Genomic DNA, 18,788 nt, shown 5'->3' with positions numbered 1-18,788 from the left:
CCATGTCTATTTATTGATATTAAAAGGCAGTGAGCTGGCAGAATCATTAGCAGGCTGGGCAAAATGCTTAGAAGCATTTCGTCCATCCTTTCGAGGTCGATAAAATAAGTACCAGTTGCGCTCTGGGGGTCAATGTAATCAACTTGCCCCCCGCCCCAACTTCCCCAAAATTGCTGGCCTTGTGCCAAAATTTGAAATCAGTTTCTTGATATTAATTTCTTTCGTTGCAGATTGGCATCGTTGGACGTACTGGAGCTGGCAAGTCATCTTTGACACTTTCATTGTTTCGTATTATTGAAGCTGATAAAGGCTGCATTGTTATCGATGGCCACAACATAGCTAATATGGGTCTCCATGATCTCCGAACCAAACTAACAATTCTTCCACAGGTAAAAATATTTTCTTCTTCGTTAAACACCATCTTCCTCTTAAACATTTTACTCCATGAAGGTATTTCGACTACTCTTCACTTACCTTAGGCCCTTGACCCCTGTATGGAATGGCAAAACAAGGAGACATACTCTCACTCACTCGCGCATACACTCTCACACACGTGTTATTGTTTAGCATCAGTTTTCCATGCTGGCATGGGTTGGCCAGTGTTGTGTCAAGGGCTCATGTTTGTTTTGGCATGGTTTCTACAGATGGATGTCCTTCCTAATGCCAACCACTTTACAGTGTGTGCTGGGTTATATTTTTACGCAAAACTGGAAAAGACCATGGGGTGGGGAGGAGTCCCCTTAACTAAGTGGAATGGAGGATACTTGAGAGTGAGCAGTAGCTTACTCCTAATACCACAATGCATGTATATAGGTTGACCAAAGCCTTGTGAGTGGATTTGGTAGATGGAAACTGAAAGAAGCCCATCATATATACATTTTGTTTTCGTTTAATGTCCAGCATGGAAAACTTGTATCTGGATGTTCTTTGTCACCAACCCAACCATTATTTCATTTAACATCCATTTTCCATGCTAAACCTGAAACCCCATGGTTACAAAGTGAGCTCCTTAACCAGGCAGCCATACCTGCTTAACTGTAAATGGATATTGCAGGAGAGGAATAAGCAGCTACAAAACCTGTCTTGCCATGCGGAAATATTAATTTACTTAAAAACAGGCAAGGGTTGGTGACAGGGAGGGCATCCAACTGTAGAAAATCTGCCTCACTTCAAGAGAAAGAAAGCAGTTTCTTCTGGGTGGCCTTAACTGAGAAATGAAATATTCAATAGTAACCCTCATGAATTACTGGTACCATTGAATAAATATGGACATGGCGATGCAGTTCATCACCACATTCATATTGAACTTCCTAAAAGGTCTTTTATAATTTGGTTTTTAACTTTCTCTAAATTTCTTTTTGCAGGACCCTTTAATATTTTCTGGTACTTTGCGTATGAATCTTGATCCCCTAGATGACTATGAAGACAATCAATTATGGACATCTCTGGAATTGGCTCACCTGAAGAAGTTCGTGGAGACATTACCAAATGGTCTTGGCTATGAGTGTGGGGAAGGTGGACAGAATTTAAGGTAGAATATCTTTATTTATCTGTGTGTTTGTATGTATGTATGTATGTGTGTGTGTGTGTGTGTTTGTATGTATGTGTGTGTTTGTATGTATGTGTGTGTGTGTGTGTTTGTATGTATGTGTGTGTTTGTATATATGTGTGTGTTTGTGTGTGTGTATAAATGTGTGTGTGTATATATATAAATATTATGTGTGTGTGTGTGTGTGTGTGTATATATAAATAAAATATTGCTTCTACTGGTTTCAGCAAAAAGCTTTGCCCATGTTGGGGCACTGCCTTTTAAAAAAATAGGTTGATCTGAATTAGAGATTAATACTCATGTGTTAGAAAGATCCAGTGATCTTCATCAAGGGGGATGTTAACAATCTTCCAGCATCCCCAACAAGATTTCCTCCACCCCTAGTAAAAACATCTGCCTTTTTCATTCTCCAACAGACAAAACTTCATTCAGGTCCAGATTTAGAGATCACTTCTAGAATTCCCAGACATTACTTAACAATTACCTCTGTGACTCCCTTAGTATTTTCTTCTTCTTGATTCCATCCAGGACCATCTTTGCACCATTTATAGGCCCCTGGATAAATCGATGCACTAAGCCCTATAGTATTCATTCATTGACAACAAGCCACAATATGCATTGATTAGAATTGAGCATGTAGACCCTTCATGCCTCTGGGCAACTGCCCTGTGTACCCATGCCTTATGAAGGCCCTCGTTCTACCCAGCCAAGCATAGGAACTGAACCAGTATTTTGAGCAACAAAGCCATCTGGTCTTTACCACGGTCAATGTTTTCCTTCTCAAGGGGACTATGAGGGCAGGGGTAACAAAAAAAAAAAAAGCACCTATTAACTCAAACCAACTCAGGATTACATATTCAGGTTCCAATGGCCTCTAAGAAAAGACTCATCCCTCCTTGTTTCTCCACTGCCAAAAACCATCATTGCCCTTTCTTCCTGCTCAGTGCATAAGCACTCTAACATCATTTCCACGCTCTCTACTTCATCTCATAGTGGAGGCGCAATGGCCCAGTGGTTAGGGCAGCGGACTCGCGGTTTCGATTCCCAGACCAGGCGTTGTGAGTATTTGAGCGAAAACACCTAAAGCTCCACGAGGCTCCGGCAGGGGATGGTGGTGATCCCTGCTGTACTCTTTCACCACAACTTTCTCTCACTCTTACTTCCTGTTTCTGTTGTACCTGTGCTTCAAAGGGCCAGCCTTGTCACTCTCTGTGTCACGCTGAATATCCCCGAGAACTACGTTAAGGGTACACGTGTCTGTGGAGTGCTCAGCCACTTACACGTTAATTTCACGAGCAGGCTGTTCCGTTGATTCGGATCAACCGGAACCCTCGTCGTCATAACCGACGGAGTGCTTCCAAAACTTCATCTCATCCCATCAGCCATTTGTTTTAAATTTGTCGGCAATTATTTCCCATTTCTCTTTACAGTATTGGACAACGACAGCTTGTCTGTCTTGCAAGAGCATTATTGAGAAAAACCAAAGTATTGGTTCTTGACGAAGCCACTGCTGCTGTCGACATGGAAACAGATGATCTAATTCAAAAGACTATTCGAAGTGAATTCAAAGACTGCACCATTTTAACAATTGCCCATAGATTACACACTGTGATAGACTACGACAAGTAAGACAACTTTTTATCATTTCAAGTGATCTATAAAACTTCTCGTTCGCTTATTTTTTATCATCTCCATTAGTTTAACCCTTTAGTGTTCAGATTATTCTGTTAAATGTAATACTTTTTCACTCAAATTATTTTTAATTAATCACGCATTATCTTATAGCTTTGAGGTTTCAATGACGTGATTGTTCATTTTTAGAATGTCAATGTAGGTTAGGTGTGAGAGGCCCGATCTGGTCAGTTTAAAACATAAAATAGGTAGAAAACTTTGGCCGGATATGGCCAGTTTAAACACTAAAGGGTTAACAGCAGATTTTGAAAGAACTTAGCATTGTGTAACTAGGATAAGGGCCTCAAGTTCATATTTCACTGCAAGTGTTTTGTCATTAAGCCTTTAGCATTTAAACCGGCCATATCCGGCCCAAATATTCTACTTGAAACTGGCAGGATCTGGCTTTGCACACTTATCCTACAATGTCATTCTAAGAATAAGCAATCACATCCTCACAATTTCAATACTACGATGTCTTTGCATGATTAATTCAAAACAATTTGTTGAGAGAATAATCTGAATGCTAAAGGGTTAAGCCTAAGGAATATTGATGTCCTTGCCTCTTGTGAGACATCTGCTTAGTGAGATCTTATTCAACTTGAAATTCTGTAAATTAATTCTTGGGTTGGGGAAATGTGGACAGAGGGTTCAGTAAGATAGAAGGTACATTAGGTCTGCAGTGCAGGCAGAGTAAAAAAGGGAGAAAGTGGAGACATAAGTGTATTCTTTTCTACTCTAGGTACAAGGCGTGAAATTTTGGGGGAGGGCGCCAGTCAATTACACAACTGGTACTTAATTTATTGACCCCGAAAGGATGAAAGGCAAAGTCAACCTTGGTGGAATTCGAACTCAGAACATAAAGACATGAAATGCTGCTAAGCATTTCGTCTGGTGTGCTAACGTTTCTGCCAGCTCACCGCCTTGGAGAGACATAAGTGTATTGAATGAGTGCGAGTGGTGTAGAGTTTGTAATTTCAGTGGAGCATAGTGTTGTGATGATGGACAAAGAGAGTATACTGCTTAGAAGACTTGAGCTTGTGGTGTTGTTAGTAAGATGGCATTATTTGTATGACTAATCATTTCATTAAGCTCGAATGCTAAGTGAATTTATTCTGTCAAGCCATGTCTGTGTTCATTAGGCTGATATTTGTATATGCTGAGTGGTAATTATTTCTCTATTGGTCAATGTGATGATGGCTTATAAGCATTTAGTTGAAGGCTCGTGGCTTAGTGGTTAGGGTATTTGGGTCACGATTGTAAGATCACGAGTTCAATACTTAGTAGCATGTTGTGTCCTCAGGCTAGACACTTTATTTCACGATGCCCCTGTCCATTCAACTGGCAAAAAATGAGTAGTACCTGTATTTCAAAGGGCCAGCATTGTCACATTATGTCACGCTGAATCTTCCTGATATGTCTGTGGGGTACTCGGCTACTTGCATGCTAATTTTTCGAGCAGGTTGTTCTGTTGATTGGATCAACTGGAACCCACATCATAACTGACGGAATGCCCCTTTATTTTTTCCTTTTTTTTTAATAAGTATTTAGTCTGAAGGACATAGTTTCAATACCACATTTGTGAAATATAATTATCTTTATAATGTAGTAAATCCTTGGAAAACTAACAAATAATATTCACGTTTTCCATATTTCCTTAAAAAAAAAACATAACATATTTTGCTTTTTCTTTCTCTTCTCAGAATTATGGTTCTTGACAATGGAGTAATCTGTGAATTTGATTCACCAAAACATCTTTTAAAGAACAAAAAGTCAATATTTTATGGAATGGCAAAAAATTCAGGAATAGTTTCCTGATGACGAACTTCAAAGAATTACTATTGTTATTATTATAATTAATATTATTATTATTCAAAGACAATCTTTGCAAGATGGCAATTCTGCTCATTTTGTGCCGTTTGGACAATATTCTTGTAAAAAAAAATTTTAAAAAAACTATAAAAAGATTTGCATCATTACTGTATATAGACTCCCACGTTATCTTTTAACCAATTACAAAAAAAAAAATATTTTGTTGGCAATTTGCACAAAATGGTTAATTAAAGAAAATATTTGAAAAAAAAAAAAAAACTAAAATGAAATTGCCTTAAAGAAGAAAAAAAAATCACTAACTGAATTCCACAAAGCAAGGAATGGTGTACAAAGTGCCAAACTATGTATGTGTGTATATATATATATATATATATATATATATATATATACACACACACACAGATGAATGATTTATATATATATATATATGCATGCACACACAGATAAATATGTACTCACACACACAATTTATATATACATACATAGATACAACAGATAAATTAAATATATATACACACACAGATAAATATTTTATATATAATATATATACATACATACACACACACAATTTATTTATATATGTATTATATATACATATACACAGATAAATAATATATATATATATATGTATAATATATACATATACACAGATAAATAATATATATATATATATACACAGATAAATAATATATATTTATATATATAATATATACATATACACAGATAAATAATATATATATATATATTAAAGGAAAATGTGAACAGAAAAAAAAACGAATTTATTAAGTTGAAGTTTCCAAAATGTTTCCTTGTTTTTGTCGGTTATCATTATGAAATAAATAAAATCGTTGAGCATAAACATATTTTTTATCTCTAATTAATTAATGTTTACATTTATTTTATGCATTTCTATTTTTAATTAGCTGTTGGCATGTCGTTACCAGGTTTTCAGTTATCACCCAGTATAGCTTGATCAAGAATATTGCTTCTGAGTAGAAAGAGTTCATCTATTTATATTACCATCTGAGATATTTTGTTACTGATGACATTTCATATGTAATAATTAGAGTAATATTTTTAACCTTCATCATCATTTAGCGTCCGCTTTCCATGCTAGCATGGGTTGGACGGTTCAACTGGGGTCTGTGAAGCTGGAAGGCTTCGTCAGGCCCAGTCAGATCTGGCAGTGTTTCTACGGCTGGATGCCCTTCCTAACGCCAACCACTCCGTGAGTGTAGTGGGTGCTTTTTACGTGCCACCCGCATTATTTATATAATTTTTAAACTTTATCTTTATCAATAGATTTTTACCTCAGCTTAACCTTATTATTAATAACAAATCTATAAACATTAGGTGGAGGCGCAATGACCCAGTGGTTAGGGCAGCGGACTCGCTGTCGCAGGATCGCGGTTTCGATTCCCAGACTGGGCGTTGAGTGTTTATTGAGCGAAAACACCTAAAAAGCCCCACGACGCTCCGGCAGGGGGTGGTGATCCCTGCTGTACTCTGTCACCACTCTTTCTTCTGTTGGCCTGCTCGCTTAGCCAGCGGGGTGGCTTCATTCAAAGGCTGAAACAATGCGAACGCATTGTGACCAGCAATGTGTAACATCTGATGGTCTGGTCGGTCACATGATAAACATTAGAGGGTTCACTCTAGTTTTGAATATGACAGACAAGTATTATCAAAACAATTTTAAAAACTCATTTATTATAGTACAATAAATATTTGTAGGCAAAAAATTCCTGTCTTTAACAAGGATTTTTTTGGCATTGAAAACTGACTTCTACAGTAGCTAATATCACTTGGCATTCTGCATATTCCATGGGTGAAACATCAATGTAATTCATGATGTAACATGGGTCTTCATTGATTTTCATATTTTTGAGGCTTTTATAAGCATTATGGAGTGGTTGGCGTTAGGAAGGGCATCCAGCTGTAGAAACTCTGCCAGATCAGACTGGAGCCTGGTGCAGCCCCTGGCTTCCCAGACCCCAGTCGAACCGTCCAACCTGTACTAGCGCGGAAAACGGACGTTAAACGATGATGATGATGATGATGTGGATGGTGAAGCCTGTTAACTCAGCTTTCAAAATCAACTCTTTCAACTGCAGATAGTTTGAACAGATTTGGGTGAGATTAGTCCTGATATTAGGATTTTTTAAAAACTTCTGCACGGTTCTTAGCAAAGTCATTGCTGGCCTCCAACCAGCTGTCCTGCCTGGTCACAATTAGCTGAGGTGCACAGCCAATTGTTTTGGCTTGCTCTTGACATTGGCAATCAACTACTGAATAGGCCTTTATTTTTAGAGCACAGTTGTGCACGAGGTGGGAGAAGCAGATTACATGGAAGAGCTTGGGGTCCATAACTTGCAATATTTCCCCTGCAGCTACCATATTCTGAGCAGTTTCTCTTGAAACTGCCATACTTCTTAACAAATCATTGACAATAGGCGCAGGAGTGGCTGTGTGGTAAGTAGCTTGCTTACCAACCACATGGTTCCGGGTTCAGTCCCACTGCGTGGCATCTTGGGCAAGTGTCTTCTGCTATAGCCCCGGGCCGACCAATGCCTTGTGAGTGGATTTGGTAGACGGAAACTGAAAGAAGCCCATCGTATATATGTATGTGTGTATATGTTTGTGTTTGTCCCCCTAGCATTGCTTGACAACCGATGCTGGTGTGTTTACGTCCCCGTAACTTAGCGGTTCGGCAAAAGAGACCTATAGGATAAGTACTGGGCTTACAAAGAATAAGTCTTGGGGTCGATTTGCTCAACTCAAGGCGGTGCTCCAGTATGGCCACAGTCAAATGACTGAAACAAGTAAAAGAATAAGTGTGTATGCAAATGTGTATGTCCCCCAACACCGCTTGCATTTACATCCCCATAACCTAGCGGTGTGGCAAAAGATATCGATAGAATTAGAATAAGTACCAGGCTTAAAAAAAAAAAAAGTACTAGGGTCGATTCATTGAAGTAAAAATTCTTCAAGACAGTGTCCCAGCATGGCCACAGTCTAATGAATGAATGAAACAAGTAAAAGAAAAGAAAAAATTTTAATAAAGGAAGTAAACAGCTTGCAAGTCTCAGAAACAAAACTGATTTTTATCATCAAACTTTCCTGTATAATACAATTTTCTAAACTATTTATATTTACATAAACTCTGCCCCTAGTTTCAACTTCCTGTCTCTTCTAATTTGTCTTTTGCTGTTTCTGAATCTGGAATAAATGAGAAAGTATACAAGATTACAAAATGAATCAAACATGTCTGGTGAGTTCAGTTTTTTCTCAACAAAATAGTTTTAACCCTTTTGATACCAACCCGGCCTAAACCACCTCTGGCTCTGTAGTACAAATGTGTACTTTCATAAGTTTTGAATTAAAATCTTCCACCAAATCTTAGTCACAATTTATGTTGCCAACACTAGTTTAATGATAACTGAGTTCTTTGTTATATTTAAAATTAATTGAATGAAACAGAGAGCATCTCAAAATAAACACTGTAACGAAAGGGTTAATGGAGAGGTGCCATGGCTATATTTCAATGGTGAACTCTCCAGCGATGACTTGATGGCAGGGAACTTAACTGTAATCAAATCGAATTGAATTGCATAAAATACATCTAAAGATTATATATGCGGTACATTCCAAAAGTTTTGAGACACAGTTATTAACAGACCGAGATTATTGGAATTTTAATATATTCATACATCTAATAAGCTGCACTGCCAAATTTTGTTAGTCTAGATTGAAGGAGACTCTGCTGTAACAGGCAATTTGAATGCACTCGACTAAGCACTGCTTGCTGCAGTCAGAATGTGAAGGCAAATGGAAAGCTTGCTATGCAATCAAGTTTCCCCCCCCCAATATCACTTGACAACTGATGCTGGTGTGTTTAGGGCCCCCGTAACTTAGCAGTTTGGCAAAAGAGACCGATAGAATAAGTAGTACTAGGCTTACAAAGAATAAGCTCTGGGGTAAATTCGCTCGACTATAAACGCGGTGCTCCAGCATGGCCACAGTCAAATGACTGAAACAAGTAAAAAAGTATTATGTATTAAGGTATAAATGTTATAGATATTGTGAATTAATATTGTGTATATTATGTATTAAGGTATATATATGCTATGTATTAAAGTTACATAATGAATCATAAAATATGAGAAAGAGAATCACAAAAATCTCAAGAATGAAATGCAATTCACTTACTGTCATTGATTAGAAACAAATAAGATGATTTTTCCTCAGCAAAAATAACGTGGATAACAGGATGCTCCAGAAGGGTCTTTCCATATAAATTATCAAGAAATGTTTTGTCTGCTTGTAACGTGTAATAACTAAAAGCAAGAAAAAAAAAGGATCATTACTATCATCATCATCATCACATTCCCCCCCCCCCATGCTGATATAGGTTAGATAAGGGAAGAAAATGGTCTTAGCTTAAATTGTTTCTTATTACTGTAGCCTGTCTTGAGACTGGAACATATGCACGAGAACTTATAATCTCACAACATAGAAAAATTTGACTGAGAAAAGCAAAGGGACAATGTCACAGATGTCTGTATATGTAAGGGGGACAAAGTTGTAACAGCCAGGTTTTTAGTCAAAATTAGGAGACAGAATAGAAAAGAAAAAGAAATTATATGCACACACACACACACACACATACATCTCACAAGCTTAATGTTCTGCATAGAAAGGCATGGGTATGGCTGTGGTTTACAATTTTCAACCATGTGGTTTCAAGTTCAGTCCCACTGTGAGGAACCTTGGTCAAATGTCCTCTACGATAGTGCAAGGCCAACCAAAGCCTTGAGTATGTTTGGTTGACGGCAAGTTCTCTGATGGCCCGGAGAAGACGATCAAACCCAATCACTTAGAGGAAGTAAAAGTCGAAGGCAGCGAGCTGGCAGAAGCGTTAGCAATGCGGGCGAAATGCTTCGTGGTATTTTGTCTGCCGTTGCGTTCTGAGTTCAAATTCTACCAAAGTCAACTTTACCTTTCATCCTTTTGGGGGTCGATAAAATAAGTACCAGTTATGCACTGGGGTTGATGTAATCGACTTAATCCCTTTGTCTGTCCTTGTTTGTCCCCTCTATGTTTAGCCCCTTGTGGGCAATAAAGAAATAACTGAAAGAAGCCTGTCATGTGTGTGTGTTTGTGTCCCCTTAACTTGACATTGTGAGTTTGTAATAAATGAATGTCAGTCATACAAACAAGGTCCCTTATTTTCCAATCTTCTATGAAAACATGGTAACAGATAAAGGTTAAAGGTTGGCAACACCATACAACCATGGAAAAGTAGATAGCACAACAAATATGAGATCAACTGGAACACTCATCGTTGTAACCAACAGATGCATTAGGAAGGGCATCCAGCTGTAGAAACCTTGCCAGATCAGATTGGAGCCTGGTACAGTCTACTGGCTTGCCAGTCCTTGGTCAAACTGTCCAACCCATGCCAACATGGAAAGTTAAATGATAATGATGATGATGACATACATACATGCACACACACACACACATATGTGTGTGTATCATCATAATTGTTTTGTTATCTACTTTTCCATGGTTGCATGGTGTTGCCAACCTTTACATACATGTGTGTGTGTACATGTGTGTGAATAAAAGGAATGGAATAGGTAGTTTTCATTGTGTTGTCTATGTCAGAGGCTAACTAACTGTTTTTGGCACAACCATTTGAATGCCACATACATGTGTTGGTTTGTTTGTTGTATATACATACATACATCCATCCATCCATACATCCATACATGTAAAAAACAAATTCAAGATGACATGTTGAAATAATAATTAAAATCTTACTGCATATCTTTTGAGGGATGCATTTCTGCTTTCATTAAAAAGCACAGCTTCTCTGGGTCTGCATTTCGATATTGATTGAGCTTATATAAAAACAACGATGCAGATTTACTTGTGTTGAATATACTTTGAAATGCTTCCATTATGGTCAAGTCTTCAGACATTCTAAAGAAAGGAAATTGAATATTCAGATATTGGGAGAATGTTCAATATGTAAACCTATTAGAGAATTTATTTTTTTAATTAATTCTACCTTACCTTTCTTCTTTAAGTGAAACTCCAGCCTGTGGAAATACCCAAGATACGTCCCACTGAATAAGTTTAGATCTGAAATTAATGATAAGCGTTTATTTAGTTTTAATAAATTAATTAATTAAATCATTTAAAATATAACAGGTGCAGGTGTGATTTTGAGATTTGGCCCCCTCAGCATAGAATCTTGAAGGTCTTTTACTATAGGCGTAGGAGTGGCTATGCGGTAAGTAGCTTGCTTACCAACCACGTGGTTCTAGGTTCAGTCCCACTGCGTGGCACCTTGGGCAAGTGTCTTCTATTATAGCCTCAGGACGACTAAAGCCTTGTGAGTGGATTTGGTAGACAGAAACTGAAAGAAGCCCATCATATATATGTATGTACATATATATATATATATATATATATATATTATATATATATATATATAATATATATATATATATATATATAAAGTTAATCCAAACAAGAAAGCACAAAAAAACACAACAACGCGAGGACATGGAACGAATATAGTATTATTGGACGCTAAGGGAAGAAGGAGGGTTTAACGTTTCGAGCGGAGCTCTTCGTCGGAAACGTAGGAGAAGGAAAGATACAGAGAAGGGAAGACAGAGGAAAAAAAATCGCCAACGGTACACACGCGGTCACATTGTGTGTGTATATGTTTGTCCCCCCAACATCGCTTGACAACTGATGCTGGTGTGTTTACGTCCCTGTAACTTAGCGGTTCGGCAAAAGAGACCTATAGAATAAGTACTAGGCTTCCAAAGAAGAAGTCCTGGGGTCGAGTTGCTCGACTAAAAGGCGGTGCTCCAGCATGGCCACAGTCAAATGACTGAAACAAGTAAAAGAGCAAAGAGGATGACAGATAACTAAACACTTACTTGAAATTGAATATACTTGTGTTATGTTTCCGCCGTTCCATATTATAAGGAAGAGATTTCAAATGGATGTGCCTTTTGTGGGTTTCTTTAGTCAGCCACAGCAACTAGAAAATAATTGTTGAAATACTGAATAAATAAATGCTTCATAAAGCTTTTCAGTTTCACTAAATATTAACAGCTTTCTTCCCCATATCATCTAAATTAGTGTTTCTCAAACTGTCTGATGTGGTGTACTGGCAGTTTTTTTCCCCAATGTGCCAGGGACCGGTAATATTTCTTAGTAATATTAATTTATACCGAGAGTGGCTGTGTGGTAAGTAGCTTCCCACTTCATGGCACCTTGGGCAAGTAATCTTCTACTATAGCCTCAGGCCGACCAAAGCCTTGTGAGTGGATTTGGTAGACAGAAACTGAAAGAAGCTCGTCGTATATATATATATATATATTATATTAAATTAGAGATGTATTGGCTTATGTTTTTCACTGTTTGATTTGCCTAATAGTGGTTTTATCTCTAATTTAATATAATATAATATAATATATTTATACTATAAAATTGGATTTAATCCTAAATCTAATTTTTCCCAGTAAGTCTGGATTTATTCCCTAATATTATTATTATTATATATATATATAAAATATGTATGTGTGTTTGTATGCTTGTCCCTCCCCCCAACATTGCTTGACAACCGATGCTAGTGTGTTTATGTCCCCCGTAACTTAGCGATTTGGCAAAAAGAGACTGATAAAATAAGTACTAGGCTTACAAAGAATAAGTCCTGGGGTCGATTTTGCTTGACTAAAGGCGGTGCTCCAGTATATTTACAGGAACCCTCCACAATTAGGGCTCAGCACTTCTTTACACAGCTGTCCTCACCCTTAACACAATCTGATTGGATATTCATCATCTTTTAATGTCAGTTTCCCATGCTGGCATGGGTTGGATGATTTGACAGGATCCGATGAGCCAGAGGGCCACATCAAGCTCCAGTATCTGCTTTGGCATGCTTTCTACAGCTGAATGTCCTTCCTAACACCAACCATTTTACAAAATGTACTGGTTTTTTTTTTTTCCACGGCTCCAACTTACGAGACAAAAAGCCTCCTCAACTCTAATTCAAAGACAACCAGTGTCTGTCTAAACCTAGTTTAGCAAGGTCTGGGTAAACTCTACTTCTTGTACTTCTCCCCTTTAGTTTATAAAGTTTTAACAGACAAAGAAAAAACTGCATTTAAAAATGAATACAAAAATTAGTTCCCAGTCTGAATGGTTAACGGTTCACTTACAGAACGTGACTTGTGATGTTTTAACAGCGGATCTCGTTTGCATTTATCAGTGACCCGTGCAGTATCTTCAAGCAGACGATAATCTGAAGAAAAGAAAAAGAAAAGAGAAAAAATTATCACCAGAACATGAAATTACTTGGAAGGACCATGCTGCCATAAAGACCATGCCAGAACAGCCCTTCAGCTGGTCAGTTCCTATCAAACCTTGCCAGTATGGAAAACAGACATATGACGTAAAAAGCACCATCCGAATCGTGGCCGAAGCCAGTGCCGCCTCGACTGGCTTCCGTGCAGGTAGCACGTAAAATGCACCAATCCGACCGTGGCCGATGCCAGCCTCGCCTGGCTCCAGTGCAGGTGGCACGTAAAAAGCACCCACTACACTCACAGAGTGGTTGGCGTTAGGAAGGGCATCCAGCTGTAGAAACATTGCCAGATAAGACCGGAGCCTGGGGCAGCCTTCTGGCTTCCCAGATCCCCGGTCGAACCGTCCAACCCATGCTAGCATGGAGAACGGACGTTAAACGATGATGATGATGATGATGGTGACTGATCACATTAAAGTTATATATTCCTTGGTGAACAACCTCCTTGACATTATCTTTCCTGTCATCTGAAATATTGTTGTTTTATCTCCCAAAGGGACAGATTCCATTCACACATATCTTTTCCCTTTCTTTTACTTGCTTCAATCATTGGACTGCGGCCATGCTGGGGCACTGCCTTGAAGAGTTGAGACGAACAAATTGGTTCCAGTCTGACACTTATTCTGTTCAGTCTCATTTGTTGAACCTCTATGTCACAGGCACATAACCAACTCCCACCCACCCACACCAGTTGGCAAGTGGTAGGGGGTGGGACAGACACAACCCCCCCCCACACACACACACATACACATCAGTAGACGTGGCAATTTGCTGTACTTGATAAGACACATTAAGCTAATTAAAACCACTGCTTTCCACACATACAGGTTTGTCCCTTCAGGTGCCGGTGCCACTTAAAAAGCACCTGTATTGAGTTGCACTAATGCACCTGTACCAGTGGCATGTAAAAAGCACCTGGCACACTGCTAAGTGGTTGGCATTAGGAAAGGCATCCGGCCATAGAAACCATGCCAGAACAGATAACCGGAGTACGGAGAACTCCCTGCTAGTCAGCTCCATGTCAAACTGTCCAATCCAAGCCAGCATGGAAAGCAAAGGTTAAACAATAATGACCTATGTGACCGTGTGTCTACCGTTGGTGATTTTTTTTCCCCCTGTCTTCCCTTCTCTGGATCTTTCCTTCTCCTATGTTTCCAACGAAGAGCTCCGCTGGAAATGTTAAACCCTCCTTCTTCCCTTCCTTCCTGAGCGTCCAATAATACTATATTTGTTCTACGTCCTCACGTTGTTGTGTTTTCTCTTTGTGTTTTCATGTTTGGATTAACTATATATATATGATGGGCTTCCCCAGTTTCCATCTACTAAATTCACTCACAAGGTATTGTTAATCCCAGGACTATAGTAGCAGACACTTATCCAAAGACTGAACCCAAAACCAACTGATTGCAAAGCAAGCTTCTCAAGCACACAGCTACCCTTGTACTTATATATACTTCCCGAAACCATTTATAAAATGTTTACGAGCTTATCACCATCCGAGTGTGATCATTGGCAGAGCAGCAAAGTGGCTTCCATGCCGGTGGCACATAAAAAGCACCATTCGAGCGTGATCGTTACTAGCATCACCTTACTGGCACGTGAAAAAATATTCGAGTGAGGTCATTGCCATGCCGCTGGACTGGCTCCTGTGCAGGTGGCATGTAAAAAACATCATTTGTGGGTGACCATTGCCAGTCCTGCCTGGCTGGCCCTTGTGCCAGTGGCACGTAAAAGCACCCTCTACACTCTCGGAGTGGTTGGAGTTAGGAAGGGCATCCAGCTGTAGAAACTCTACCAGATCAAGATTGGAGCCTGGTGCAGCCATCTGGTTCGCCAGTCCTCAGTCAAATCATCCAACCCATGCCAGCATGGAAAGCGGACGTTAAACGATGATGATGATGATGATGATGATGATGATGATGATGATGATGATGATGATGATGACAGCAATTTCATTGTTATAAAAAATGAAAGAAATGAAATTAACTTCTTTTTTTTTGTGAAAATTAAATAATAATAAAGTTATATTAAATAAAGTAAAACTTTTACTTACCATTTAAAAGATTTAAGTCACTGAAATCATCAACAGCTACAAAAGCAGTTTTATTTCGAACACCAGAACATCCTGTGTCATTCTTGTGCTGCTTAACACACGTTAACGAGCAGGTTTGCTTTGAACAACAAGGACACCTGTATTTAAATGGTTGCTTCTGGCAGACATCACATTTGGCAATTTCACTAAAAATGCAAAAATATATTCTGTAATTTAATAACAAGACCAAGGAACTTTAATTTAATTAACTGGCAATCAACAACCAAAGGCGCAGGAGTGGCTGTGTGGTAAGTAGCTTGCTAACCAACCACATGGTTCCGGGTTCAGTCCCACTGCGTGGCATCTTGGGCAAGTGTCTTCTGCTATAGCCCCGGGCCGACCAATGCCTTGTGAGTGGATTTAGTAAGACGGAAACTGAAAGAAGCCTGTCGTATATATGTATATGTGTGAGTATGTGTTTGTCCCCCTAGCATTGCTTGACAACCGATGCTGGTGTGTTTACGTCCCCGTAACTTAGCGGTTCGGCAAAAGAGACCGATAGAATAAGTACTGGGCTTACAAAGAATAAGTCCTGGGGCCGATTTGCTCAACTAAAGGCGGTGCTCCAGCATGGCCGCAGTCAAATGACTGAAACAAGTAAAAGAGTAACCAGTTATTAATAAAATTGTAAAAAGGGACAGCTGCTTGCTTATCAAATGACATTGCCTTGACCCTTCAGCATTTAAACCAGCCAGATCCAGCCCAAATATTTTACCTGTTTTATGTTCAAACTGACCAGATCTGGGCCCTCAGACCTACCCTACAATATTGTTCTAAAAATTAAGTTACACTTTTACTCGTTTCAGTCATTTGACTGTGGCCATGCTGGAGCATCACCTTAAGGTTTTCTTTTTTTTAAATCAAACAAATCGACCCCAGCACTTATTTTTAAGCCTAGTACTCACTCTATCAGTCTCTTTTGCTGAACCGCTAAGTTATGGGGATGTAGACGTACCAACACCAGTTGTCAAGTGGTGATGGGTGGGGACAAACACAGACACACACACACATATAACAGGCTTCTTTCAGTTTCCATCAACTAAATCCAATCACAAAGCAAAGTATCTAATAGGTACTTTATTTTATCTTCTACGGAAAATTGGAAGGCAAAGTTGACTTCGGTGGATCAGAACCGTGCTCAACTGGCATTAATTTGCTCTTAGACATTTTCTTATTGTACGTGGAAAGACAGGAAAACTGAAAAATGAAGGGACAATTCTTCGAGGGACAGCTATTCCAAAACTCCATCTACATTTGTTACACCACAAACTAATTTATATTAAAACAAAATCACCTGCTATTTCTTTCATTTTTATTTATTTACTATTTGTAGAATTTAGGTTAGTTGAAATATGGGTAAAAATTTACCGAAATATGTTTGTGACATATTTCAACCGCTAAAAAGTTAATACACAGCAGTTACCGTGGAGAATAAAACATGGTAAGAAGGTGTGAAAACACAGTAAATATGTTGTTCGTTATAATATCCATTAAGGAGGCGGACACTAAATATAAATATTAAAACACCCAGTTAGAACTTCTTTAGACTATCTTATCTTTTGCTTTAAAGACACGTAAGTATGGGGTTAAAATTAAAGAAAATTAAGTCAACGAAATATGACATATATTTAATTAATTATTGCCCATGTCGCTCAGACGGAAAATCTTAATTTCAATATATTTATATCGCATCAATAGCAGAGAAAGTAAAACACTAAAAACCATAATTAATATTTACAATGTTTATCTTTGATTACATGGAATAAATATTATATTTCCGCGAGAAAAATGTAAAACCATAATAACGAAAATATAGCCTTAATGAAATTACCTTGGAGACGTCATTTGGGGAACCTTGCAGAAAATTGTTTACATTCAACGGTTTCCACGTGGGTTTAATTAAACGCATGCGTGGAGCATCTCTGTTCAGACAGTTTTACGGTCCACACTAATACATTTCGATACTTTTTCTTAAACGTTTTTTTTAATTATCATCTCTTTTCTTTTAATAACACTTTTTTTTTATATTCCTTTGCTAAAATACAATGCTTCCGCACAAGTTTTAAAGTATATACACATAATATCATGTCAGAGTAATTTAGTTCCGGGTATTAGTTTAACGAAGATGACTACTTATCACAGCACCATTCATACTATAAGCCAGTGGTTTTCAACCAGGGTTCCGCCAGTACAGTGCAGGGGTTCCGCAAGAAGTTACAAAACTGCTAAAATCGGCAGTAATTTTTAATTCTCCTGTGCAGATATGTGTGCATAAGACAATTAAATTATTGCACAGGGATTCCTCGAGCCAGTGGAATGTTTCCTTGGGGTTCCGCTCCAGCAAAAGGGTTGAAAAGCACTGCTATAAGCGCACACCATAAGAACATGTGATGCGTAAATGCTGATGCAGGCCGTGGACAGTATTCGTTCTCAATTTACAACTGCTAATTTTACGCATTTTTTCACTTTGACCGACAGATTTAAAAAATAATTTCTTTGTAACTAAACACTTTTAAACTTCGTATACTGGTAGAATGTGTTTATAAAACATCTTTTTCTCTTGGCTTTATTGAGAAAATTCTGTAGTTTGTAAGATATTTGTTGTTAAATTTCTTGCATTTTGGCAATTTCAACCAATCAATGACGTCTATTGAGGTGAATACAATTACTGTGGTGTCATATCAGCTTGACACTGTTATTTATGACATATTTCATATCAGTTACGTTCGTATGAATAAAAAATTATCGTTATTAAACTTTTATTAATAAACACATAATCTAAGTTCACAACATATGCAGTTTTAATTTCCCTCTCTGTTGCACAGATACACACATTACATATTATATATTCGTTTAAGAACGAGATTGGGTTTATTTACATTTCTGAAGAAAAAAAGATACCCTTCCCCCCACCCCTAACCCTAAAACAGATTGAAATGCAATAGATCAATACTAGGGTCATAATAGCTTACAAACTACAGAATTTTCTCCAGAAAGCCAAGAGAGAAAGATGTTTTATGTAACACATTCTACCAGTATACGAAGTTTAAAAGTGTTTAGTTACAAAGAAATTATTTTAAAAAACTGCCGGTCAAACTGAAAAGATCCTTTTTTTTTTTTTACTATCGATGTCGGTTTTTCTTCTTAAAAACAATAACCATTCTTGCTTTATTTACTTTCTAGCAGTATCGCCCGGCGTTGCTCGGGTTTGTAAGGGAAATAACTATAAAGCATTTTTAGAGTTATAG

The 18,788-nt window shown here is 38.1% G+C and overlaps 2 protein-coding genes across 2 annotated transcripts in view; one reads left to right on the top strand and one right to left on the bottom strand.

Moving 5' to 3' along the window:
- The window catches only part of LOC115223122 (canalicular multispecific organic anion transporter 2), a 54,541-nt gene extending 49,209 nt beyond the window's left edge, over window positions 1–5,332 (top strand). Inside the window, exons 26-29 of the mRNA XM_036512110.1 lie at window positions 231–389; window positions 1,365–1,531; window positions 2,980–3,174; window positions 4,924–5,332. Coding sequence (XP_036368003.1) covers window positions 231–389; window positions 1,365–1,531; window positions 2,980–3,174; window positions 4,924–5,038 — 636 coding nt within the window. The 3' untranslated portion in view covers window positions 5,039–5,332. The remainder of the gene's footprint in view (window positions 1–230; window positions 390–1,364; window positions 1,532–2,979; window positions 3,175–4,923) is intronic.
- A 2,800-nt stretch (window positions 5,333–8,132) lies between these two features.
- Window positions 8,133–17,608, bottom strand: LOC115223324 (box C/D snoRNA protein 1). Its single transcript, XM_029793842.2, has 8 exons — window positions 17,372–17,608; window positions 15,502–15,686; window positions 13,303–13,385; window positions 12,016–12,119; window positions 11,135–11,203; window positions 10,880–11,041; window positions 9,263–9,390; window positions 8,133–8,272 (listed from the first exon to the last, which is right to left on the bottom strand). The coding sequence occupies exons 1-8, from the start codon at window positions 17,383–17,385 to the stop codon at window positions 8,229–8,231; spliced, it is 789 nt and encodes a 262-aa protein (XP_029649702.1). The 5' UTR covers window positions 17,386–17,608; the 3' UTR covers window positions 8,133–8,228.
- Between the last annotated feature and the right edge of the window lie 1,180 nt (window positions 17,609–18,788).

The sequence above is a fragment of the Octopus sinensis genome, linkage group LG22 (assembly GCF_006345805.1).
Source record: "Octopus sinensis linkage group LG22, ASM634580v1, whole genome shotgun sequence".
Taxonomy (NCBI): domain Eukaryota; kingdom Metazoa; phylum Mollusca; class Cephalopoda; order Octopoda; family Octopodidae; genus Octopus; species Octopus sinensis.
The sequence above is the reverse complement of the archived record's forward strand: the minus strand, read 5'-3'. Positions and strand labels throughout refer to the sequence as shown.